The sequence below is a fragment of the Equus quagga genome, chromosome 5, assembly GCF_021613505.1.
Source record: "Equus quagga isolate Etosha38 chromosome 5, UCLA_HA_Equagga_1.0, whole genome shotgun sequence".
NCBI lineage: Eukaryota > Metazoa > Chordata > Mammalia > Perissodactyla > Equidae > Equus > Equus quagga.
Genome location: NC_060271.1, coordinates 94,388,894 through 94,416,724, shown reverse-complemented (window position 1 = coordinate 94,416,724; position 27,831 = coordinate 94,388,894). Strand labels below are relative to the sequence as shown.

Sequence of the window (27,831 nt, the reverse complement as noted above, 5' to 3'; positions counted from 1 at the left end):
AAACCAATGACATTTGCCTGAGGATGTCAGACTTCCTTAAACTCAGCACCTTGCTGACTTACCCTTCTATGCATAATAGCATGGTGACACAAGGAGATCAGTGAGAACAAGCAGCTGGTCATCAGTGAACTGCTGTTTGTGTTCCTGCCAGTTGTCATGGTGAGTCCTTCGGAAATTGGATAAGGTCTTCTTTACAGTCATCTGTAGAATAAGCAACCCACAGACATTCTATTTTAACCTCTCTCAACAACTAGGGTTATATTTAGGATAACTGAGGCTAAGTAACAATCACTCGAGACTTCAGATCTCACGCTTCACCGAGTGCTACAATACCAACAAGCCAATCTCATTTGGCAAAGCCACCCAGCTCACTTCTCTAGAATTACTAGCTGTACTTTAGGACAAGCTACTGAAACTTACACCACATTATTAAACCACTTTCAGTATACACTCACATCTATTTTACCAAAGGGAAAAGGACAAAGTCGTTGGTCTTCTGAGTTGTTTAATTTAGGAACATAGGTGTTCACTAAATAATACCATCATAATTTCCTATTTAATATCAGCTCCCAGTTAGACACTGGCTAGATATAAAATGCTAGTAAAACAGAAGGATAAGGACTTAACTATCCTGACAACAATGACAATACTTTACTTCCACTGGACTGGGACGGACAGAAGCTATAATTTCCCGCTACCAAAAAATCTCAAATATACATGAGAGCAAGGTCTCTGCTAGATTTTAATAATCACCGATTAGTAGACGTGGCCCTGGCAGAGGCAGAAGTAGTAGCTTTACCAAAGCAGAAAGTCCTGAGTATATAGGAAATTATTAGTACAAATGGTTTCTTACAAAACATCACTGAGAACATGTGTAGAAAGAAGCTAACAAGGAAGAATTTTACCTCAATAGGCTGAGGATCATTCAGATGTGCACTGAGATTCATAAGGAGCTGGGGCATCCAGGTGGGAACATCGTAAGGACTAGAAAGAACACATGCACCAAGTCCTAGCACTCCAGCATGGCGCTTGACCAACTCTGCAAAGAAAACAGAAATATACATGGAAATACTTACAGGACTCTATTGCACGTGTTACAGTGAAATAGATTAGCTTTCGATTATGCTAGTTGTTTTCAATGTGTGAATTTCTGCATTTGAAACGAATCTGTATGCACACAAATCGAAAACATGATTTTGGGGCTGCACTAAAGATACCCTATAGCTGTCCCTCAATGACAGCATAATTATTTCTAGGTCAGAAATGTGTTGTATATTTGCTAAAACTAACATAGTAATGCCGTTTTTGATCAATTCATACCACAGGCAAAAGTGTAATCCCTGATCCTAAAACAATCTCCAATCAAAATCAGACCCCACTATTCTGGATGTGACTACCCCCCACAGAATGCATCAGTTCCTTAGGTAAACACGCCATGTACGAGGAATGTCTCTACTTCTCAAAACAGAACTGCAATGCGTCTATATTCTACAGGGTCTCTATTCTCTCTTTAGTGATAGAATGTGTGTATGTGTTTGTAAGTGTATTATATGTGTATACATGAAACATGGCGGATAAGGAGTTGAAGAATAAGGGAATTTGGGGTAGTCAGAATTGTAAACAATGCCATTTGGTATAATGAAGACCTAAAACTACTTTGGTACATAATTATTAAAAAATACAATGTTCTCAAGCAAAGAAACTAGAACATACATTGATATTTTACTAGAAATTGCTATTAGATAACTATATATATAATCAAGACTCGACTATAATCAGCACTTAAGAGTTTCATATTCCAAACTTGCTGTAAATTCAATAAGCTTCCTACTTACTAATGATCTTTCCACATATTTTCTAATATTCTTGTGACTGTAGTTAGCATTGGCAAGATCAGATGTTTCTTTGCAATCACATTTAAATTTCTCTTTAAACATAACATAGTGATCAGATCTTATTCTTCTGTTATCTTTATGCTCATTTACACTGGAAGCTCCTGTAGAGTAAGGCTCTTCTCACCCTCTCACCAAAGGCCTAGTGAAGTACTGAATAATCCCCTCTCCAAAAAAAGCAAGGCTTGTTTTATTTAGTTTTTTCTCTTAGCACATCTACACATAAGTTTATAAATTCTAAAAGGAAATATTTCAGACCCTCCAAAATAATTCTGGATAGCTCTCTTTATAGAGCGCTTTCAAGGGAGTAGGTGCAGACTTCATTCATTGTAACAGTTGCATGCAGCAGGGTACAGGTCCCTTGCATCTATCTCAATTCTAGCTTTTATATTCCAGGTCTTGCCTTCTCTATGTGCAGGGACAACTATTCCCGGTACCTAGCATAGACCCAGGCACATACAAGTCTTTGCTGAGTAAGCCTGGTTAACTCCCAAAAGGATACAAGTGTTTTCTACCAGCACTGTTACCTGCAGAAGGAATTGTATCTCCTACGGAACCAGGGTCTCGCTTTCTTTTCTTCGGTAGTTTTGTTTTGCAAAGTTGCTCAAAATGAATCTGCATAGGACTGTCCATGGTAAGGAAGTTACACTGTAATAGCCCGCTTAGGGTGGTAGCAGCCATTTCTCGAACCTGTAGAGAAAATCATCTCTCTTAGATAAAGCCTGGTGGAAGGATGGCGGCTGGGAGAGTGGGATGGATCTGGGGTAGGACCTCTGACATCTGTATGCCAATTGTGTAAATGCACTTCTGCAATTTCTTACTAGAGATTTCATCAGCTTATCAAAGGGTCTGTGGCCTGAAAAGGGATGAAAGCCACTATATTAGGGTTACAGAAAGTAAATGCTTAACTCTTTGTATGAAATTAAATTTTTCCATAAATAAATTATTTTCCCACTGACTGACAATTCTGCTTATAAGGGTTGTAACTGTAAAAGTGGTGCCAGAGCCTGAAATTAAAATAAATTTTTCCTAGTCTCTACATCTCTTAAAACTACTGCTGCTGTTGTTTCTGTTGGTAATAAAGATACAGTGGAGAACCAATTTCTACAAATGGCATATATTGTAGACATTCATATCCAGCCTACCTCTTATAAATTTCACAGGCTCTTGTCAGTCTATAAACACAGTTTACAGAAGTACTAAATGAAGAGTGTATACCCGTCCATTTTAAATTCAAATGGAAACTCAAGTTTTGGGAAGACGGAAAAAAGCAATAGAAAGATGTCTCATAAATCACAAAAACTTCTGCTAAATATTCATAAGGATAGGCCATAATAATTTGAAAAACAACCCAAATGCTTTGCTATTTATTCCTTCAGAAAGTTTTTTTTTTAAATTTTTCAATGTGACAGGTTGGGGTACTTAACATTTTTTTTTGCTACTTTCATTACACTATTATATTAAATGCGTTTTACTACTTCTTCTTTGGTTGTATTATTTCCTTTCATATCACGACTTATTTTTATATTCAACTACTGATTAGAATGCTTTCAATTTCTCACTACTATGCTACAAAATATTTTCCTTTTTTCTGCTTTTTCTCCCCAAGTCCCCCCAGTACATAGCTGTATATTTTAGTTGCAGGTCCTTCTAGCTGTGGCATGTGGGACGCCGCCTCAACATGGCCTGATGAGTGGTGCCATGTCGGCGGCCAGGATCTGAACTGGTGAAACTGGGCTGCTGAAGTGGAGCACGCGAACTTAAACCACTTGGCCACGGGGCCAGGCCCCAAAATATTCTTAATTTATATTGATTTTCCCATATTGCAATGTACTTTCTTAGAACAGATTCTAAGAATTTAGATTATTAAATGTCATTGTATGAATAATTTCATTGTTAATTTTGTGGCTATCAGTTGCTTTTCAAAGAGACAGGGCTAACATACTATGACACAAAATTAATGTCGAGTATTGGTTGTACCTTACCGACAGTGGGTATCATCATTACAAATTTTTTTTTGAGGGCAGAGAGTAAATTAAGAGTAGGTGAAAAACATCTCATTGTTTTAAGTTTGCATTTCTCTGATCATTTTGACTTTCCACTGTTGATTGCTTATACTGTCTTTATACATATATTATATCACCATCACTATCTACTCCAAAGGCCTTGATGATTTTTCTTACGCTACAATGTTTTTTCTAGTGTGAAGCTTGATAATTTAGATTGATGAGTTTCTAATATAGTCAGATTTGTCGCATCTATTAACTTAAAGCCTTAGAAAGTCATCTCTGCTTGAAGTTCATATAAATATCCAAATTCATTTGTCCTACTTTCTCTAATTAAAAAAAGGGGGGGAGTATATTTCTTTACATCTGGAATATATTTCAGCGTGAGATGTTCTAACTGATTTTTCTTTTTCTCCAAACTGCTAACAAATTGCCTGAACACTTCCAACTGAATTATTCTCTTTCCCAATAGCAAAGTCTACTTCTGGGATATTTTGTTCCAAGGGTCGGTCTGCACATGTCTATAATTAATTTGTAAGGTGAGTAGTATTTAGGTTTTTTATCCATAAACACAGTTTTTTTTCTTATCACTTCTAAAAATTTTTCTTTAAATCTAAAAGTTTTCTTATAATAGTTCTCATTTAGATTATTACAAAGTTTTTTCAATATTATCAGGAGTAGGTTAGCTAATTATTACCAATATTCAGTATCACATTTTAAAAATATGATACAGTAGTTTTAATAAATGTCATGGTTATGGTTATATTAACAGCTATGTTTAAGCCTACCACAGGGGAAAAAAATATAAAATAATCTATAAAAATGGATAAGGGGGCCCGGCCCTGTGGCCAAGCTCCATGTGCTCCACTTTGGCAGCCTAGGTTCATGGGTGTGGATCCCGGGCGTGGACCTACTCCACTCAGCAGCCAGGCTGTGGAGGCATCCCACACACAAAGTAGAGGAAGACTGGCACAGATGTTAGCTGAGGGCTAATCTTTCTCAAGTGAAAAAAAGAGGATTGGCAACGGATGTTAGCTCATCCTCAAAGACACACAAAAACAGTTCTAAAACAAGGTCCAGAAAACAGTAAATTTTAATGCAACTGCTATAACATTTAAAGTTAGGAACTGCTGACTTTCAAGATTTCAATCTTTCCTTTTCAATCCTTTAGTTAAAAAAAATTTATAGGTAGCTGTAAATATTTTAACTGAGGCCTGTCAGAGTTGTTCTTCCCACTGTGTGAGTACCCTAGGGACTGGACAATATCTGGACACAAGAAAGCTAGATTACAAAATGAAGAGGCTCATTAGAGAGGAGGAGAAATTTCCATTCCCCGTTTCCTATGGACACAATCAATTTAAGTGCTCTCAAATAAATTCTCTAATTACTGGGAGTGCTCCACTATATGGAAAACTCATAAAGTCCATAAAATAAAATAAAAATTTCAGTTACATTTTCTTTACCTAAGGCAAATTTAGAAAGTGGTATCTTATTCCATATTTATTATAACATGCTGTTTTTACATTAGGCTATCTGAAATAATAGATTTATCTTTTTGTACAAAATATTAATATAGCTCAAAAAAGTTGCCTTTAATTTCTCTACCAAGGAAAATTTAAAAAAAACAACAACAATCTTGTCTTAAGGCTACTGGATAAATAGCATCTATGTGTAGATTTTCATTCTCTTGAAACTGCCTTCATGCACATTCCTATTAATTCTTTAAAAAGTAAGATAAATAGAGTATTTTCACATGCAATTTCATAGATAAGAAAACTTTGGTTCACAAATATCATCTGCCTGACTGCAAAGAGAAGCCAGATCAAGAACATGCCCAAGGTTTGTTTCCATTTGTACTATAAGAAATCATGATTAGAGTATCAAATCTAATCATAGAGGGCTATGTTAAAATTAAAGTTACTTTTAATAATTTATGTTTTAATAAAACACATCTTATCAGTGTGTGAATACTTCTTCGAAGGGGAGGCAAGAGGTTTTCTTTAAATTCATTAAATTTTGATTTGTTATAACTTAAATTTTACCTCTAGCTGTTCATCCTCCAAAAGACTTATAACCAGCCACCTGATGTCTTTAACTGCATCTTCATTGTTTAGGAAAATAAAGAGATTATAAAATACCATGGTCTGGAGGTAGGTCAGTACTGTATACCTAGCATGCCAAGAACTGCTCCTTGCTGTCTGTGAATAAGACATAAGTAGAAACAATGAAAACAGTGCTGACAAGAACACGAGATGACAGACAGCAAAATTACACACAAATAATATAATCTTCTAATATCACTCTACTTTCACAGGTATAATTAGAGCAAGCTTGTTTTACATTTCCTTCTATATAAAAGGTTGCACAAGCTATTTCAGGTAAAGTTAGTTATTCAGAATGTACGAATGGTTGACAGTAAGGGAAAGGAACACAGAAGTCAGTTTTAAAAGAGGGAATTATTTATAATTAATGACTCTAACTCCTTGAAGGGTTACACATTATTTTATTTTACTTTTGATAGTGGCAGGTAGGGTATTGAAAGCAAACAAGATTGAGAACTACTAAATTCCACTACCAAAAAAAACCCCAAAACATTTTGGGTTGTTCAAAAATATTTTTAAGTGATAATCAAACTTAAAAATCTGAAAACCATGGGAACATGCCCATTTTTATATTACATCACACATAGTATGACCTGAATAAAGCTGGGCACACAGTATACTAAACACGCAGCCAGGAAATATACAATCACTTAGGTCCTTCTACCCATAGACAAGGAAATAAATAAAATAAAGGGGAAATGTTAAAAGGGAATGACCATGCTCCCCCCTCATAAGCACTCTGTGTCCAAGGTGCTTCAATGATTAGCTTTTTGTGTACAGAGAAAATTTGGGGGTTAGTGACCTGCCCAAGGTCAGAGAAGTTGGTGGCAGAGACAGGCACAGAATCTAGGTCTGTTTCTTTGGTCAATATATATCTTCTCTCATAGTAAAAGAAAATTCAAATTGAAAATCAGTATCAGGTATTGTGTGCCCTGCAGGGGACTTTGTGAAATTCTTAGAATGATAAACCAAAATTCTAACCAAAAGATATAAATATTTTTATACATTCTTACTTGTTTGAGCACCTGAAGCACCAAAGGCACTTGATGAGGGTACAGCAACCCCTGAGACATCAGTGATAAACATAACTTTGCATCTCTTTTCAGTTCATCATAGCTATTGTCATTTTCCACCGGGGCAATCTGGAAAACAATAAAACAAACCAAAGACATAAATTGAAAAATAACACTCAATAAGTACGAAGGCATCCGTACACAAAAGAAATCACCTTTTCTACTTTTAATAATTTTTCTGGAAAATTTCAAACATATACAAAACCAGAGAATAATACAATGAATCCTCATGCATCGATCACCTCTTCAATAGTGAAAAACTCATAATCCTTTCCTTTTTTGCTCCCCATGGCTCCCCTTCCCCAATTAAATTATTTGAAGCAAATATTAGACATATTTCACCCATAAATTTTTTTTTAAAGATTTTATTTTTTTCCTTTTTCTCCCCAAAGCCCCCCAGTACATAGTTGTATATTCTTCGTTGTGGGTCCCTCCAGTCGTGGCATGTGGGATGCCACCTCAGCGTGGTTTGATGAGCAGTGCCATGTCCGCGCCCAGGATTCGAACCAACGAAAACACTGGGCCGCCTGCAGCGGAGTGCGTGAACTTAACCAATCGGCCACGGGGCCGGCCCCTCACCCACAAATATTTTATTATGTATCTCTAAAAGATAAAGTCTTTTATAAAAAAACTTTTCATGACAGCATACATAAAAATTCATCACAGTTAAAATAAAAATATTCAGTAGTGTTCAAATTTCCCCATCATTTCAGACATGTGTTATTACAATTGGCTTTTTGGAATCTAGTTCAAGAAAATGATCACACTGCATCTGGTTGGTATATCTCTCAAGTCTAAGAGAGTCTATTAAAAAAACGTTAAAAAAAAAAGCTATAAATTCCCTTCACCCTCTTTTAAATTCTTTTTTCTTTTAACAAGGCGGCGGGGGGGCGAGGGGGGGCCGTCATTAAACTGTGTTAACTTGTAGAAAATGCTGCCCATTTAGTTAGCGAAGGAATATTTTACAGGGTCTTCCTCTCCTCTAATTATTGAGAAAAATAATTTTTCTGAAGAAATGACATCAACAGCATGTAATTTTATACCAATTATGACAATATCTGGAAATTTTTCTCTAAGTTTGATGTACACAAAACCATTATTCTACAGTGTGAGTTTTGATAAGCATTTAGAGAAGTTTGAAACTCAGGACGAAACATGCCCCCCTCTCTCCCTGACCACTACACCATTACAGCTCTTGATCCGTCCAAATTAAAATTCAGTTCAAGACTCCTAACGTAAAGAATAAGGTGCATAATTTACACTGTGCTCTCTGCTTTACAGGCATTTATCTCATTTGTCCCTTGTTACAACTCTGTGAGGGATGTTGATATTATCCCACACTTTACACCCAAAGAGACAGTCTTTGAAGTTCAGTAGCTTGTGCAAGGTCACAAAAAAAGCAGCATCTGTCACAGACAGAATTTTAAACTCGGTCTCTATTTACTCCAAAAGCAGTGCTGTGTAAACTATTCTTGGTTGGAAAGCCTCTTCCCTCACTCTTGAGCAATGTGGAGACTCTTAGACTAGAATACAAAAATGAATGAAACCTTCACTTTGATACATATTTCAAGGCTTTTTTTGGATTGATATAAAATTGCTTTTTATGGTATAGGATAAATAAATAATACTTCATTTAAAATCTAATAAACATCTCAGATACGTCCAAGACAGAATTTCTGATCTCATCTCCAAGTATTTCCGTGCTCTTCCTACAGTTTAGCAAACAACAACTTTCTTTCAGACACCTCTCTTTATCTTCACTCTGTACATCTGATCTATCTGCAAAATAACTTTGTTCATCTGTGCTGTGGTGCCTGTCTACTCCAGACCCCATTCACCATTGTGGCCTAAAGCAGACTCTCAACCTCAGTATTTGTATATTTAGGTGAAATGTTAGGCCTGTCACCAGCAACTTGAACAGTAGAAGTTTTTAATGATTTACGTTGTTCATAAATTTCAAGTGAATTCAAATCATCCTTCTACAAATTCCACTCTCATATATTTGCTTTCTGAATTTTTTTTTTTTTTTGAGTCAAAGAAAAGGGGTGGGACTCCAGCTATCCCACCACTCATTGTCCATTATCCATTTATGGACACATGCAATCACGTTCTGTATCTGGGGCACATGTGGCAGTGGACAAAAGTTTGAGCACTACTGCCCTAAAGACAAACCCTATCTACACCAACGACCTACAAAATAACAAGGACCTATACGCAGACAGCTACTGTCTACTTTATATCCTGTAAGATCTCAGAGGTATTCATGGGTATCAGGCCCTACTCAGCACTCTTAAAAGTATTTAGAGGTAAATCCTTTGAAAATTACCAGTAGTTTTTATCTTTGTGAAATTTCCTAAAGACAAGGTATACTGAAGCCAATCAAAAGTTTAGCATGCCATCTGCTAATGAGCAATACAGGCCTTCCTTCTTAAATGATAACGACTGTACTGACCAACAATCGTCACGTAGTGGTGAGGTTTTGCGCCAAGCCTTCCAAATGTGCAATGAGACTACGCTGTTTTTCCAACTACAGACAACCATAGCATGACTGCAAACTATAATTTTGGAAACTAATAGATCACTCTGTGACCTTAGTTTTATTAGCTTCATCCTCTGAGAAGATGAGTAATTAAAACCTCCTCAGGTTACACCTCTCACCAAGTGAAACTTCAGTGTCATTATATGATTACCAGGGACAAGTTACTTCCTGCAGATATTTGTTAGAACCAACTACAGTGCCATTTAACACTGGAAAATAAACATAATACACTCAACATTTTGATCTTCAGATTTATTATACACTGAATAAAAAAGTAAGAAATAGCTAATATTCAAAAATTTCACTGTGGCTTTTCTTTTGGCTACCAGTATTTTCTTAAACTGGGCTATGGAAATTGGCTATCCACGAAACAATGTTCTGTCTGTACACTTTTCATGTATCGGCCAAAATCCTACCCTTACCTAACATAAAAAAGATTATTTCAACAAAAATTAAACCACTATCGCCTCATGATTTTCCTGTGACTCTTGTACCTCTTAGAGAGCCAACCAAATCATACATAGTCTGAAAAGCTATCAACCATCAGATGATAAATACAGATTCCTTTTGAAGGTCAGAAGAGGATGCATTCTTAATTTCAGCCATAAACTTACCTTAAAAAACAAAGGCAGAAGCTGAAGTTGTTCTTTGACTGCTGTAGAGAAGGATCTTCCTGCACTCGCCATCAGCCATTTCAATACTATTCGGAAACAAGCACACAGAATCAATCTTTGCTATCCAGTTAGAAACCATCAAGTAGAATAATGTAATGCTAGTGTCAGAAAGCCACTCTGATTGCTCTTCAATGTTAAGAAAGAGATCGTCTATGTTATTCCATAAACAAATTAGATACCTATCAGCGGCATGACAGGACCCACAATAAAGGCTGTCACCCAATCTAGGGTACTGAAGCCACTCTCAAAGAATGAACTGGCAAATTATTAACAGTCTACCAAACACCTGACACCAAGCACAAGTAAAACTAGCCTTCAGGGGCTGGCTCTGTGGCCTAGAGCCCAGGGTTTCGCTGGCTCAGATCCTGGGCGTGGACCTAGCACCACTCATCAAGCCATGCTGAGGCGGGATCCCACATGCTGCAACTAAAAGGACCCAGGACTAAAATATACAACTATGTACTGGGGGGCTTTGGGGAGATGAAGGAAAAATAAAATCTTTAAAAAAATAAAATCTTAAAAGAACAGGCTTCAATAATCCTGAAGCAGCACAAACGATGACTAAGTTAGTTGTTTATTCTTAGAATCCTTGAAGAATTTTTAGATATAAAAACAGTAGGACACCTCCAATAACCAAACAGTTTTGAAAAAGAACAAAGTTGGAGGACTCACACTTCAAGATCTCAAAACTCACCACAAAGCTACAGTAATCAAAACAGTGTGGTAATGACAGGAATATAGACCAACAGAATAGACTAGAGAGCCCAGAAATAAACACTCACATACATGGCCTATTAATCTTCAACAAGAGTGCCAAGACTATTCAATAAAGAAATGGTAGACTTTTCAACAAGTGCTGCTGGGAAACTGGATATCCACGAGCAAAAGAACAAAGCTGGATCCCTACCTTACACCATATACAAAAATTAACTCAGAGTGGATTAAAAACGTAAAGTAAGAACCAAAACTATAAAACTCGTGGGAAAAAAACAAGGGAAAAATTTACAACACTGGATTTGGCAATGATTTCTTGGATATGACACCAAAAGCAAAGGCAACAAAAGAAAAAACAGATAAATTAGACTTCATCAAAATTAAAAACTTTTGAGTACAGGACACTATCAAGAGAAGAAAAAGACAACCCATGGAATGGGAGAAAATATTTGCAAATCATATATCAAGAGGAGACTGATATCCAGATTATAAGAGAACTACAACTCAACAATAAAACAACCTAATTCAAAAACAGGCAAAGGACTTGAATAGATATTTCTCCAAAGAAGATACAAAAATTGCAAATAAGCAAATGAAAAGATGTTCAACCACTAATCAGCAGGGAAATGCAAATCAAAACCACGAGATACCTTCTTCACACCCATTAGGATAGCTGTAGTCATAAAAACAGAAAACAAGCATGAGCTTGGATGTGGAAAACTGAAAGCCTTTAGCATGGCTGGCTGGAATGTAAAATGGCGCAGCCACTGTGGAAAATAGCCTGGTGGCTCCTCAAAAAGTTATACACAGAATTACCATATGGTCTAGCAATTCCACTTTCAATTACCAAAAGAACCGAAAGCAGGGACTCAAACAGATACTTCTACACCAATGCTCATAGCCGTATTACTCACAACAGCCAAAACAATGTAAACAACCTAAACGTCCATCAACAGATGAATAAATGAACATTGAAAACACTACGCAAAGTGAAACAGGCCACTCACAAAAGAACAAACAGTATGATACCACTTACACGAGGTACCTAAAATAGGCAAATTCATAGAGACAGAAAGTAGAATACGGTTGCCAGAGGCTGGCAGAAAGGGAGAACGAGGAGATACTGTGTAATAGGTATAGAGTTTCAGTTTTGTAAGAAGAAAAGAGTAGTGAAGATAGATGATGGCGATGGTTGCCCAACGTGGATGTACTTGATGCCACTGGACTGTAAGTTTTATATTATGTACATTTTACCATACTAAAAAACATAGGAGAAAAAAGCCAGTCAGACTATGTAAATATACGTCTGTTTTGAAGTGAGTTTCTACTAATTTTAGCTACTCACTAGTTTTTAAGAGTTTAATGCCCTGAGTTCGTTCATCTTCTTCACCAATTCCATTTTCTTCCATAACATGGTTCTGAATTTCTTCATCCACATCCATGAGGGGTTTCAATTTCTCTAGAATTCTAGCAGTAAACTCAGGGATACGAGGGGATGCCGTTGGCGCGGTGTTTGGCAAAGAAACATCTATCATGAATATGTAGGTCAGGACACTGTAAAATAAAATACGTACAGTAAGAAGAGATGCCACATTATCAATAAAACTAAAGTTCAAAAGTTACGACCCCACCAAAGTAAATTTTCCCAAGACAATTCCTGGAGAGTCTCTTGCCCCTGTGCCAGTAATTCTGAGGTATTAAAAACCAGGCTGTGTGACAGCTCACCTCTGGCTTGTGAGCACACTGCTGTCCTATTTTACATTCGGAGCCTCTTTTCTAGTGTCTCACAACACAAGATAAAACAAAATTTGAAGAGGAGGGCACCATGAAACTCAACAGTAACACAACCAGTATATATTTAATTTAATAAAAAGAATCCAAGAGGTATACCACGGAGAAAGTTATACCTACCTCCCTATTCTTTCCCTGACATTTTTGTAAACCTGGGTGAGTTTGGGTTCCAAGTACTTCAGTAGTCTGTGCAATAGCTCAGGCACTCTCCACTCTTGCTGGGCAAGGCCACCTTGCAGCACATACAGTCGACTAAAATTAAAGCACAGCACAGTTGTGTGAGAGCCCCCCTCTGCCTTTACGTATTGACAAGATAGATTAACGATGTCTGTATTCCACTTAAAATTGCTTCATTTTCTCACCTAATAAATAATAAAACTGACAATTCAAAACAGCGTCTTTATGAAGATTTTATTATTTTTCCTATGCCATTTTTCTCTGGATTCTCATTTCATCTCCACCACTATACAATCAAAAGAAATACTAACTTTAGAATACTCATTGAATTAATTTCTAAGCATCAGAAGCTTCTTCATTAATTAAAAAGAATAATGATTTAGGGCTGACCCCATAGCCTAGGGGTTAAGTTTAGTGCATTCTGTTTTGGCAGCCAGCCCAGGTTCAGTTTCTGGGTGGGGATCCACACTACAATGTTAGTAGCCATGCTGTGCTGGCAGTTCACATACTAAAAAAATAAAGGAAGACTGGCACAGATGTTAGCTCAGGGCAAATCTTCCTCAACAACAACAACAACAATAATTATTATTATTGTTGTTGTTGTTGTTGTTAATAAGATTATCTAGATTTCCTTCTCTCATCCATTAATTTTTTCCAGCTCCTTATGCCCCATGCTCCACCAAGTATACTGTTTCTTAAAAGGATTGCTCTCTTCTTTCCTAATGGGAAAGAGTGAAAATTGAGAAGATCTGATAAAGAAGTTAATAACGTCATGGTGCAAAGAAGCAGTCCTGGTATAAAAGATGTGACAGTGGAGAAAGCTGAATCTAACTTATGTTTGAATTGCTCAGGTTGCCTCCATTTCTCCTACTGTTCCCAATTCAGAAATAATTCTATTTAGTATCGTATGTTGTATTAAAATTGATCATGCCATCTCCCAGAAGAAAGCAGTTACATTATCTAGCCTTTAGGAGTACAGAGAGTTCACTTGCATCTACACATCAAGAATAAAGATGCTATCTTTTGTTGACTTCTTAAGTTTTCTTTTTATTTACCATGCGTCTACAAAGGATCCTCCTTCACCACTCAGTGGTGATTCCAACAGCAACTCAAAAAGCCAATGAAGTTTCCGGGGATCTCTGCTTTCCTGTGTTGAAACAGAGGAAAGTGACAATAAATAAAGTAACAATTAAAATGGGTCCTACAATTCTGTAAATAAATCAGATCTTGTTATTTTAGAAATATTATAAATAAATACAAGTATAGAGGAAGAAATCCAAACTAAAATCATAGGTAAGTCAAATCCAAATGTATTATCATAACATACGTTAGAAAGACTAACAGTTAGAAAATTGTTGTTAGCTAAACGGATTGACTTTAAACCAAAGTATACAAGCTATGGACACAGATAGTGTCAAAAATAACACTATAACCTTGTATCATCTGGCTTTTACTAGATGTAAGTCACATTTACAGATATATGATTTGACTTGTCATTCAATCTAAAAACGCATTACCATGGCAGAGAAAATATAACAATCACATTAGAGTTATCATTCAAGGCTTATTTGGAAGGCTAAATAGAACCATCTCCATTACTCAAGATGACAAAACTATGAATGAAATTTCAAGATTCAAGACGTACTGAGAGGAGAAGGAAACTGTCTGAATAGAGGAGTTAGACACGAAAGGAAGCGGGAGGACTTACACAGGATGTTGCTATACAAGTCCCCCAGTCGTTGTAAGTTTCTACTGTAATGTTGGACAACGCGGTTCTAAGCAGAGGGCACAGAAGCTCCCAAAGCTTCTCCACCTACTCAAACCACAGAGGAAAAAGTTAATGGTACTCAGAACATTTTTCTTCACCTATCTTTTCCTGGAAACATACACATACAAATACACAAACTGATACCTCATTTAAATTATATTTTAGAACACTCCAATAATCCAGGAAAAGTAACTTCACCGTATCAGTAATATACGTATTACTGTATACGTATATTATATATGTATATGTATATGTATAAAAGTAACATCCATCATCATACATACCCAGGTATAGGTGAATTTTTTTCCAGAAAAATTATTCAGAAAAGAGGAAGCACCTTATATTGTTCCTTACAAAATCTCATACTACTGAAAAGTTCTCTTTTAAAAATTTTGAATAACATAGTACACTGGGCTGAAACAGCACTTCAATTATTTCTAAGATTTGCAGTGCTTAACGAGGCCACACGGTTGAATTCTAAAATAGGAAGCAATGACATTTTAATAAATTTAGTATTAGCCTAACGTACGGTCTTCAAATTCCAAGTTCTGGATTATTACAGCCTTTAAAAAGTGTTCAGTTATACACAGACTGCAAACACATGTGTACAGAGGCTTCTCACAGTTTAATGAGAATACAAATCACCTTGAGATCTTGATAAAAATGCAGATTCTGATTCATTAGAGCAAGGTGGGCTCTGAGATCCTACTTTCCTAACAAGCTCCCAGGTGATGTCCACGCTGCAGGTCCATGGACTGCACTTTAGTCAAAGGACCCACAGAGGACAAATGGGGACAGAGGGCTGGGCATAAAGCTTCCAGTGGTAGCACCAGGCAGTTATTAAAAAGACAATGAAGAAGAAGGAAAAAAAGCTGTATCTTAACTTATAAGGAAAGGAAATGTGTTTTAGAAAAGAGAAACTCAAAAATGACAGACAGGATACCAAGGATATGTGTGACACCTTTAAATAAAATTATTTCATGATATGCAAGCAGGAAAAAGGCCAATATTGCAAATTAACAAGTACTTTCATTTAAGAAGTGGTTTGAATATATTTAACAAAATTAATATATTAAAAAGTGTTCATAGTCAAAGTGTTCATAGTCCTCCTAAAAGGATGCGTAGTTAAGCTGGCCAAAAACAATATCTGGGACTTTTCCTTGATGGTAGTCTACCTTATATTCAGGCATTCTGGACGATGTACCAGTTATTTTCAGTTTAGTGCATTTTGCTAAGAAACTAACCATAGGGCAGGTATATAAAACTAAATCGTACAACTAAAAAGAGGGATACTCAATAAAAAGATGTCAAACTCAAACTGTCTGCAAGACCAAATGAGTAAGGTAGATGAGCGAGGAGGCTCAGAGAAAGGATTTAATGAGAAGCTAGAGAGTGCCTCATCAAGGGAGAAGCCCATGTGCAGCATCGGCCAACTGATGCAGTGCAACAACGTGGGAACAGTGTTCCAGGGTCTTCCTATTTTTCAAGAGAAACTATTATCTTTTTTACACGACATATCCTGATTTTTCCCCTAATGTTGGCAAATAATTCAGATTTTAAAAGCTAATGAATGTCGCTTATAGACCACTAGTTTGTGACTTATACTCAAAAGCAACATGGAATCGAACATTTCATATTTTAAGTATTACTATCTAATGTGTTGGGAACTGCTACATAAGTGGATAATGTAGCTTTAACAGGGAACACGCTGTACAAATACATCACCTTTTCATATGTCCAATGTTTAGAGCCTCTGATTAAACCAGCTATAATTTCTGCAACACATCGCTGGGTGCTTTCATGTGAATCTGCAACCAAACGTTCTAAATGGGGCTTCAGAACCGGCAGAAAGGCATCATCAAAATTTCTGAATATACCCTATCAAATCAAAAAGAAAGTTCTTCAGTATTCAAATGACTATCATCATCTCCATTATAATTATAATATGCTTGTTTCTGTTCGCTACACCACTACGGTGCTTAAAAAACTCCAAGTGTTCGTCCTTTTAAAACCTAACAGCTTTAACAATGTCCATAAGTTAGAATGGTAAGAATACTGTCATTTTGCATGTCACATTAAAACGTAATCAATGAAATTACAATTAATAATGTTTCTGACCTTAAAAATATCACACACATCTCAGAAAAAAATCAAAAAGGACATCAAATGCATATAGTCTTGCGGGGCTTTTTTTGCTTCTACTGCTAATTACAAATATTTAAGATAAATACTAAAGAGCTTTGTTTTTCAGAGTCCTAGACCTTACTAAGCCAAGATCAACAGGATCCATGTAACTTCCGAGACACTTTAGATGAAGATAGCAGATGACACAACTGAGACTTTGATCAAATATTTTTAAATTTATGAACCTACAAATTGACAGGCACTAAGCTTTATGAAGAAGGTATATAAATAACATAGTTACCTTAAAGAGGCAAAAACGTCGAGGATTAAATTTATCTTTTCCTTTTCTGTCTTCTAAAGATAGAAAAGTAATTAGCTGTTCAACAAATTTAGGATCAGAAAAATGATCAAATATAATCTGTTCTGCCTATAAAGTTGAAAAAAAAGAAACAACATTCAGGGTTAAAATTCTATTTAAAAACATGATTCTGAAAACATTAAAATTCAACTGTAAAGTTTTGATATGCAATAGCAGGCTGTTATTTTCGTTCTCAAGAATTTTTAGCTCTCATAGAGGATTTCTAGAACCAAAATAACACTGTTTCCTAAAAATGCTAAATCCATAAGAATAGCTTTAGTTTCCCTTCAGGTATTCAGGTTTGGATTCCAGTGCTCAAACTGTGAATTAAAACCAACAAATATTCTGCTTGGGAAATGAAGACAACGCTACTGTGCCATGTTGTGTGCAGTTTAGGAAAATCCCCCAAACTGTAAACCAAGCCTCAGCAAATTATTTCCATTATTTATAAAACATCAGAAGTTGAAAGGGAAACTGTTCAGAATTAGAAAATAAAAGCTACAACACCATTGACCTAACTGAGGAAGACACAAACTTAAAAGTTTAGTTAACTTTCAAAATAATAAAGAAATAAGTTCTATAAAGATTAAGGAGTTTAGACTTAAATCTACAACATCTATTTACTGCGCACTCATTTATATGCAACAGAAAACTCAAAGCCAGTCATTGTCTTTGTCTGTAAGAAGCTTGTTAGCAGACGGAACTGATATAAGAAACAAGTATATAAATACATAAAGGAGCACCCAAGTGAGTGCTAAGTGGGGTGGTAACTTGAGAGTAACCTTGGACACAAAAAGACTCATGCCAACTGGCCCTAATAGAATGGGAGGACGAATAAGGGAGTATACATTTATCAGTACTTACCCAGTGCTATACTGAAATATATGAATTGGGATAAAAAACATAAAATGAGTTTGAAACAAACCACTGGCCAAAACTAAGATGCACTTGAACCAGGGTAAGTGTCTACACACAGTGAAAATGGCACGCTTACCTCTGTCAAATCCTCCCTGCTTCTGCCAAGCTTAGGCTGCTCTTCCACATCAGCATAGACAACCATATTCCTACACAGTAAGAGCATATGTGAGATACACATGGAAAAATATATTACAGTGATAGAAAGCATTAGAAGGCACCTTTAATGAACTCTAATTAGATGCTAAATTGGGGATACAAGTACATTACTAACAGTCTCAGTCTTAAAAATCTATCAGATTTTTGTGTCCTAGTGACATAAATTACTGGAATCAACAGTAAGGCACAAATAAGTATTTCTCTGGGCAGGTTTAGGCATGTGTAGTGTTAATAGGTAGAAATTATAACTTAGAGCCACTATTAACAAACTCCTTAGACATATAATGGCGGGACTAAGGAAGTCTAAGGGTTTCAGCAGAAAGACAAGGAAAGAGGCAGGATTGAGGCATAGAACTGGCAGGAGCCAAAAAAAAAAAGAGGAATAAGGAAAAGGAAAAAAGCTAGAGATTATGTATCTTTGGTGGCAGAGTACCTCTAACTGCCTCGAGTGCCTCTGAACCTCCCTGGAAATCCAAAGACAACAAGATAAGACAAATTCTATCAAAAATAAGCTGGGTGCACGGCAAGTTGCAACTTACTGTGGCCAGGTATAGTATCCCCAGTGAGTTTTTTCCACAAAGTAACTTGACTCCCATTCTTTTTTACTTCTTGGTATACTTTTGCTATCATAATGCAACCAGTGATTATCAGGCCTGTCACCAGCAAGAATTTGGGTGGGTTTAGGATATCCACCTAAGGAAAAGACAATCACGTTTGATGAACTTAAAAACATCCATGCAATAATTATTCTCAACTTTCAATCAAAAGTACTAGTGTGACTTTGTTATCATAGCAGACTATTAAAATGTGTTCAAGGCAAGACAACATATATATGAGGCATTTGAAACCAGAGGGGAAAAGATGGGATTATTCACTCAATGGTGTTGGGATAGTTATTCACGGGGAGAAAATCAAGTATGACCCATACTCCATTCCTTTAACCAAAATTAAAAGGATCAATTTTGTCAAAACTTCTCAGGTTTGAATTAATTTCAGACTTACAGAGCTAAAGAATTCCCATATACTCTTTACCCAGATACCCAAAATTTTAACATTTTACCATGTGTACTTTGACATTCTATACACACATACTTGTTTTTTGGAACCATTAAATATTCATTTAATATGGGACCTACAAAACACGTATTTCAAGTGAGGGTAAAACAAGATCAGTGGTAGGCAGTATAAGGAAAGTCCTTCTCACATTTAGTTAACACCATTTTACAGTGTTCCAAAATAAAGATGGTGGTACAAACCATGCTCCCCTCCCAAAGCAGGAGTGGGGGAGAACTGAAGACAGCTGTTTAAATATCATAGGAGTTACCAGAGGTAAAAAAAATTTGGTAGCCAAAGGAATAAAAATGACATTTTTATCCTCCTAAATCAAACTACTTTATTATTTTTTTCTGACTATATGAGATTACTATTCAAAAAGTCTGATAATACAGTAAGGTATAAAGAAGAAAATTAACCTTGCCCCAATCCTACCACCTGGAGAGAAACATTTTACATATTGATATATTAATGGTAATGAAATTTTAAGTCCTTGAAATATAGTTTGACAAATAAGTAGTATAATTGCTTAGTTGGTGAAATAAAAAAGAAGTGGATGACAAGTATACTCAGTGTGTGCAAGAGGTACATGTATTAGGAAGACGCAGAATCAATCCATTTTTTTTTTCTTTTTCTCCCTAAAGCCCCCCAGGACATAGTTGTATATTCTTAGTTGTGGGTCCTTCTAATTGTGGCATGTGGGACGCCGCCTCAGCGTGGCTCAATGAGTGGTGCCATGTCTGCATCCAGGATTCGAACCGACAAAAACACTGGGCCGCCTGCAGCAGAGAGTGCAAACTTAACCACTCGGCCATGGGGCCAGCCCCTCAATCGTTTATAAAAACTTTTTATCAGTTGTTTCTATTAAATCAATTGTTTTCCCCTTATATTATTTCATACTTTGTATTAAAATCTTTCTGTACTTCTATACTTTGTGCAGAAAAATATCTGCGATCAAGAACCATGATTTACATACTTCAAAGAAACTTTCCAGTTTGACTGAGAACCACTATAAATTACATTTGGCAGGACTTACTGATTTCATACGGGTTGATGGTCAGCTTTTTGTGTGTTCTTTTCAGCTGCTTCAAAATACCAGCAACAGCTGAGATAGCCATCTAGAAAAGAAACAGGTAGGGTAGATATATCAAAAATTTTAAATCTCTTAAATGGTTGCCTGCCTTGATCAAAGCAGAAGCTAGATTCTGTTTTTTTCAAGAGCAGAGAAACGCCTCACCCACTGAACATCTGGTGGTATAGCCACATGAGTGCTAAATCTGACTTGGAATGAGTCTGTTCACAGTTCCTACTCTTGAACGTTCATCCATGCTAGTCTCTGCCTAGAAAACTTTGATCCTTTTTCTGTTAAACCAATACCTGCTCATTCTTCAAATCTCAGCCTAAACATTTCTCCCTAAGGGTTTTCTCCAATGTACTAGGTTAGGACAGTCCTTCTTGCACCCTACCTCTAACACTTCATGAGTAAAACCAAAATTATATCCTTAGATATCTTCCCCTTCCTGTAACACTTCATATCTGTAATTAATTTTTCAAAATCAGTCTTTCCCACTAACCTATCAACTTGTTCCCTGCTATATCCCCAGAGTTGAAATGTAGTACCTGAGCATGTCCTTATGTATTTGTTGGATGAGTTATTATCTTTTCTGAACCAAGAGGGGTAGATTTCAAACCAATACAAGATATCTATTAAGTGTGTCTTGTTTGTGAAGAATTTAAAGTCTGAAGAGGTGAGGTAAAAATTCTTAAATCCAAGATTGTAGCTAAAGTAAAGTATCTACCTTTCGAACTACAATTGCATCATGGTTGAGATTCTCAACAAAAAAACGTATGGCACGAAGAGGTAACACTCGGTCATCTCTCAAGAGTAGAGACAGAAGCCCAATGCCTATATGTTCAAATTTCCAGGGCCTGAAAAGGGGGGGAGAAAGAAAAAAAAAATCACAAAACACATCACTCATAAAACCACTTTTAGAAGAAACCCTACATTTGAAACATTAATTTTAAGTTTCCCAAGAATTAAAATAGGTACATTGAAGAACAATGCTCCTATCATTAGCCCCAAACTTCCCCTCTTGGTCTTCTAAATTCATGAATCAGACAACAATTCTTTCTAACAGTCATTCAGGACCTTCAGAGTAGAAACCTCCTATAATATTTAAGATAAAAGCTTGAAGAATTAAAAAAATTTTGCACTTACAGATTTCTCTGCTCCACACCATCTAGCAAAGTGTTTACCAAATTTTCATAGTTCCTTAAAAAAAAAAAATTCAGGTGATGTATTGTTTTAATACAATACTAAGATCAACATCAAATAATGTAATATAAACTCAAATTCTGGCCAAATTCACCCTCTTCTTACTTCTCATCAATACACTGTAAAGGACCTGGTGAAAGCAAGCCAGAGTGAAAGCCAATGGGTGAACAGAGACACTGGGAAACAACAGAAAAGCAAAGAGAAAGCAAAAAAAAAGTGTTAGGTACGCTGAGCACCTCAACTATTCCCGAGTGGACAGTCGAAAGTAAATTTGTGAGTAGTAATCAGTCAGGAGTGGTCTATTTATAATACGGCACTCCAGGTATACAGGAAGTAGGCTGTAATTTCAGAGTTTATTATTTATATGGACATGTTAGAAAAAAGTGAATAAGCATATTCATAAGGCAAAGACAAAATCAAGTGAGGGAGGCTCCTGCCTACACTGAAGAGCTTTGGTTCCAAAAATGTAAAAACAGTTTACTAATATCCTGATACCAAATCTGTATAAATTTGATCAAAAAGTAATTACTGTAAGAACTGTGAAGAGATACATGTGTTGAACTTGAATTGGGATGTAATGACTGATATGTGTCCTAAAAAAAAAAATCAAAGAGAATTCACATTGAAAAAAGACACGATACTAAGATAACTTTAAGAGGGTATTTTCCACCTTCATAGCCAAAAGTGACAATCAGAACTCCAAACAATAATTATCTCCTAACATTTCTGTATTTCTTCAGAATCAATGTGTCAATTTCAATAGGTAGCTATGGTGCATCTATATTTTAGAGGTATTTTAAACCTACTATCTATAATGTCAGCCATCTTGATAAGAAGGCATTCATAATTACCTTAGGGCATCAGCATTCTTTTCTTGTTGGCGTTTAAGTCCTTCTTTAATTTCTTCTGAGCTAAGCATTATCTGATTGGTAGAGGGGTTTTTTGACCGTTGAAGTAATTCTGCTATTCCAACACATGACTTTGGAATCTTATTAAAAAGAAAAGCCAGGGAAAAAGTGAAGTGTTGACACACACTACAACATGGATGAATCTTGACAATGTTACGCTTAGTGAAATAAGCCAGATATACAGGACCACATATGGTATGATTTCATTTATATGGCATGTCCATAATAGGTAAATTGACAAAGAAAGTAGATTAGTGGCTTCCAGGGGCTAGGAGCACAGGGGAATGGGTACAGCTACTGGGCACAGAGTTTCTATTTGAGTGATAAAAATGTTCTGGAATTTGAGTGACGGTTGCACAACCCTGTGAATATACTATTGTGAATATACAAGCACAGCATTAAAAGCATGAATTTTTTGGTATATGAATTATACCTCAATTTTTAATTTTTTTTAAAAGAAAGTACAATCCAATGACAATTTCAAATAGCAAGACTACGTTTTATGGAAAAGGACTACACTTAGAGCAGTGGTTTTTAAACCAGAGGGTGGATGTCAAATATAATCACTTTAGAGAAGAGGGGGCTTCAACAGCACCCACCTCTTTTCTCTATCCCCAATTCTGATGGGCATGTAAATACACACTTGAAAATTCTTACATGATCTGCTCCACCTCTCCATTTGAGCACCACTGAAACTCATACTCCTTACTTTTTCATTTGTCAAATCATCCAATTTTAGTTCACTTCATTATAAATTATGAACTCTTTGGTCAATCTTTTCTGATTTTGGCTACTAGGAGTGAACTCCTAAAATATAATCAACTCTTTGAAAAATGAGGCCACGGACAGAGAGGGAATAATGGTAGATGCAACAATGTAACTCTCTGTGACCCCTTGATAGAAAACAACCTAGCTCTCTCCTGGCCATGCTCCAACTTCCTATTCTACCCTGCTATCCACAGTAATCATCACCAAAGTACAAAAAGGAAACAGAAACAAAAGCTTTTTAAAGAAAACATTAGAATCAAATGCCAAGAGTATTATTACTGAAAAAAGAAAAATAAAAAGCATTTTAACAAGGCAAGAAACCCACAAGGCAGTATCTCCACTACAACTTGAATTAAAAGAATGGTTTTGCTTACTGTGAAGTCCAAGCCAATTGTTTCATATTGTCGATGAATCTTTTCTGCAAGATCATCAAACAGTCTCACTATTGAAGGCTTTTCCAGGGACATTGCTTTGCTAAGCCCAGAAGAAACAATTGCTGGCCAAGTCTGCACAATACAGTCCCAATCATGAAGGTTTGCCAAGCATACACCACTGTGATTTCCAAGGAGACAATACAAGGCACCCTGCAGGGAGAAAATGATTAATATGGGAAATAAGGGGCACCATTTATTACAGCCAACTCCACTACATGTTGTTTTTAAATTTACTAAACATTAATTATTTAAATGTTTGATACTTGTTAGTAAAGTAGGTTCACACATTTATCATGTTACTTTTAGAAACCTGAACTTGACATTTAATTGTCATCTAGTAATATTTTCTCTAAGTACTTTAATAGAGGGTTGGCTCAAGGAATGGCTATTAACAAGATAATATAGAAATGGAAGTATGTTGTTTTTAAGAACACAGCTTCCATTCCAATTCTCTTCTACTACAATTATATCATTAAGCCCATGAAATGTGCCACCCTTGGCATTTTAGGGCATAATGCTTGGAATAATTTCTAAAATAGTAGTTAACATTGAGTTGCCTCATATTTTGGCTTCTGTAATTCCTTATTTTGTGATATCTTTCTAATCTTTCCCTTCTCAGTTAGATTTTCTTGGGCTTCTAATGGAGTTTACTCAGCATTTCCTCCCTCCTCCTCTTCTCTTCTCACTCTTCTCCTAGGCTCTCTTACCCATGCCCAAATTTGAATTATCACAAACGCAAACTGAAATCCTATCTTTAAGCTCCAAACTCAGACGTCTAACTGCCTGCTTGACACTGCCTCTTCATTTACAGGAACCACTCCAAATTAAACTTGTCCAAACAAACCAATTCATCATCTATTCTCCGTGTTCTCTCTCTCTGATATATTGAACAACCAGTTGTACAATCCAGAACCTTAATAATTTTGAAACCTCCTTTTTTCAGTCTCCTCATATTCAACCATCAAGTCTCATCAAGTCTCCCTTCTAGATCTCCTTCAATCAACCCATTTCTATCCGATGGTGTAAGTATTTCACTTATACTCTACTGCATCCCTATGGGATGTAGTATTTTCCTTATCTTGTGTCAATCCCTTCCTTCTCTGCTCTAATCACAGAAGCTTTCACTCATTTGCTTAAACTTACCATCTCAGGCCTTCCTTCCCGCTGATCACACTGCTCTAAACTTTGGGTCTTTCGTCCCCTTCTCCCATAGACCAGCCAGGCTAGTCATTCACCGGCACTCAATTCAAACTGCATCCTACATTTTCTCCATCATAACATCAGTCATAAACATAGGTAAAATAAATAATTAGGGAGAAAAAAAAGACTAAACCTGTTTAAAGGTTAAGTGTACTAATGTCTTCAACTTACCTTGAAATACATTACAAAAATAAGATGGATGGAGAGATGGACAGATATGTGATAAAGCAAATACAGCAAAATGTTAAACACAGAATCTGAATGGTGAACACATAACTAGTTATTGTAGAATTCTTTCAATTTTTCTGTATGTTTGAAAATTTTCATAGTCAAACAAAAACAAAAACCCATATACCTTAAACTGCTGTTGTGTGACATCTTGTCTGTCTGGCCGTAAGAATTCCAAAACCAAGGGAATGATATCTCTGCAACAGAAGTTATATGCTCCCAAGGCAGCAAAAAACGTTTGCTGAGCCTTATTTCTGACCTGGATAAAGTATTATTAACAGAGAACTTTTATTAAATGGTACACAACAAACTACAAACATGGTTTTTTTCTTTTTTGGTGAGGAAGATTTGCCCTGAGCTAATATCCGTTGCCAGTCGCCCCTGCCCGTTTTTTCTGCTTGAGGAAGATCTCCCCTGAGCTAACATCTGTGCCAGTCTTCCTCTATTTTTTGCATGTGGGGTGCCTCCACAGCTTGGTCGAGGAGTGGGGTAGGTCCATGCCCCGGATCTGAACCCATGAACCCAGGCCACGGGAGTGGAGCGTGCAGAACTTTTACCACTCAGCCACAGGGCCAGCCCCCAAAATTTCTTTACTGAATTATCAAAAACAAAGTGATGCTAGTTTAAACGTTATAATAACAGGAAATATATTAAAGCACACACCTTAACAAAAATGAGTAAATTATCTTTTTATCAAAAGAAAAGCATATTACCAATCACATCCATGGTTTAGGTTACAATTTTTTTTTTTTTTAAGGAAGATTAGCCCTGAGCTAATATCCGATGACAATCCTCTTTTGCTGAGGAAGATTGGCCCTGAGCTAACATCTGTGCCCATCTTCCTCTACTTTCTATGTGGGACACCTGCCACAGCATGGCTCGATAAGTGGTGCACAGGTCCACACCCAGGCTCTGAACTGACAAACCCCAAGCCACCAAAGCAGAGCATGCGAAGTTAACCGCTATGCCACAGGGCCAGCCCCTCAAATATTTTCAATAAAGGAGAGACCAATTGGCACTGCATTTGTTCAGTAACATAATTGGCAGACTATTAAACATTTTATTCTGACCTACTTGTGATGAGAAGAGTCAGATTTCCCCCTGTGTCTATACAAGGAAAATGAGACTTTCCACAACACAGAACAACTTAACCACAACTCACACAGGAGCAGTGTCCTGAAACCCAAGCATAATGACTAGGAGGAACTACATGGCTCTCGTAATGTGATTTAATCAAGCGGCAGCAACATCACACTAGCACTATCAGCTTTGATTAAATTATTTTAAAAAATTTGAGAGATAATTACAAACAGCAAAAATAAACATTATTTAAAAAGACTAGTAAAATAGCATGAATGTGTTTGCAATTTGAAAGATGTTTTCTATGCCAATTAATTATTCAAACTCTTCTGTTAAAATGGGGATACTTAGATTGCAAGTAATAAAATGGGAGAGTAGGGGAGGGGAGAGTGCTTGGACTACCCTTACCTGACTATACGAACTTGTAGATAAACGAAGAAGATCTCTGATCATATCCTGATGTATCTTTTTGTATTCACAACCCTCAACAGTTAGTGTTCGTAACTGCGAAAATAAAACAATGTGAATTAAATCTCAAAGTTTTGACTAAAAGTTCATTTAATTATGAAGTAACACAAATAATTAAATATTCATCTGGAAAACAGTCATTTAGAAAAGTCATCATGATTTTAAAAAGATGTTTACCTCATGCTGCAACATGACTCTGTCAATCAGTAGTGCTCTGATATGCTGTTTTTTCCCATGGAGCTGGAAAACAAAGCAGCCAACACATCAACAATTTCCCTAAATGACAACTCAACAACAGCATCGTCTAAATCTCTTAATGAAAAATTGGTTGAAAGGAGGTCCACAGCAGGCTGGCGGGTAGTGGAGATATTTCATTTATTCTAAAGTCATAAGGCTTATATTAAAATATACTATTTCAGTTAATCTTATGGCTTATAGTAGAAACATCCCCTTTAAATGGCTCATTCAACAGCCTGTTTGATAGTTTACTAATGGATCCACACATGGGAGAACAATGAAGTTGGTCCTTATTCAGTCAAATACTAAAAGTACAAAAATAGCCTACCAAGAAAATTGCTTGACTCTGTTACATTTATAAACAGCCTTTTTGGGTAACCGTGTACGTTTACTACAGAATACATCTTTTATTTTTCTAAAAATTATCTTTTAAGCCCTGTTCCACCTCCAATCTTCCATGCTGTCACAAAAGCAGATATCTGGAACTCAAGGATTCTTTCTCTTTCACATCTTTATCTGATTAGTCATCAAATCCCCACAATTGCTTCTTTTTCAAAACACATCTTCATTGCAATGTCAGTGACTTGATTCAGACTGGGTTTTCCCATGAGGACTATCACCATAGTTTAACCACCCTCCCTGCTTCGAGTCTGTCTCCTACTGCTTAGTTTTCACAGCAGTGGCAGAGTTTCCCAAAATTCACTGAATTGAATAGTGATCTTTCCAATATTCAAATCAGATCTACTTAAGAATCTTTAATGACTCCCCCATTGTCGAATATAAAACCGAAGCACTTTCTTGGGTTAAAACTATAAATGACTATCCTACCACCTGTCACTCTTCCGTCAAGCACGCCGTGTCTGTGTCTCTCCTACCCTTTTACGTGCA

At 36.4% G+C, this 27,831-nt stretch overlaps 1 protein-coding gene across 1 annotated transcript in view; it reads right to left on the bottom strand.

Annotated features, from left to right (window-relative positions):
• Nucleotides 1–27,831, bottom strand: part of PSME4 (proteasome activator subunit 4) — an 84,821-nt gene that overhangs the window by 1,989 nt on the left and 55,001 nt on the right. The window contains exons 25-46 of the mRNA XM_046660412.1: nucleotides 26,884–26,946; nucleotides 26,647–26,742; nucleotides 25,286–25,417; nucleotides 23,671–23,880; nucleotides 22,472–22,608; nucleotides 21,564–21,617; nucleotides 21,145–21,274; nucleotides 20,382–20,463; nucleotides 18,832–18,985; nucleotides 18,213–18,282; nucleotides 17,162–17,287; nucleotides 16,462–16,614; nucleotides 14,677–14,781; nucleotides 14,024–14,115; nucleotides 12,912–13,043; nucleotides 12,346–12,554; nucleotides 10,227–10,312; nucleotides 7,014–7,142; nucleotides 5,941–6,096; nucleotides 2,420–2,582; nucleotides 906–1,039; nucleotides 63–201 (exon numbers count right to left, since the gene is read on the bottom strand). Coding sequence (XP_046516368.1) covers nucleotides 67–201; nucleotides 906–1,039; nucleotides 2,420–2,582; nucleotides 5,941–6,096; nucleotides 7,014–7,142; nucleotides 10,227–10,312; nucleotides 12,346–12,554; nucleotides 12,912–13,043; nucleotides 14,024–14,115; nucleotides 14,677–14,781; nucleotides 16,462–16,614; nucleotides 17,162–17,287; nucleotides 18,213–18,282; nucleotides 18,832–18,985; nucleotides 20,382–20,463; nucleotides 21,145–21,274; nucleotides 21,564–21,617; nucleotides 22,472–22,608; nucleotides 23,671–23,880; nucleotides 25,286–25,417; nucleotides 26,647–26,742; nucleotides 26,884–26,946 — 2,748 coding nt within the window. The 3' untranslated portion in view covers nucleotides 63–66. The remainder of the gene's footprint in view (nucleotides 1–62; nucleotides 202–905; nucleotides 1,040–2,419; nucleotides 2,583–5,940; nucleotides 6,097–7,013; nucleotides 7,143–10,226; nucleotides 10,313–12,345; nucleotides 12,555–12,911; nucleotides 13,044–14,023; nucleotides 14,116–14,676; nucleotides 14,782–16,461; nucleotides 16,615–17,161; nucleotides 17,288–18,212; nucleotides 18,283–18,831; nucleotides 18,986–20,381; nucleotides 20,464–21,144; nucleotides 21,275–21,563; nucleotides 21,618–22,471; nucleotides 22,609–23,670; nucleotides 23,881–25,285; nucleotides 25,418–26,646; nucleotides 26,743–26,883; nucleotides 26,947–27,831) is intronic.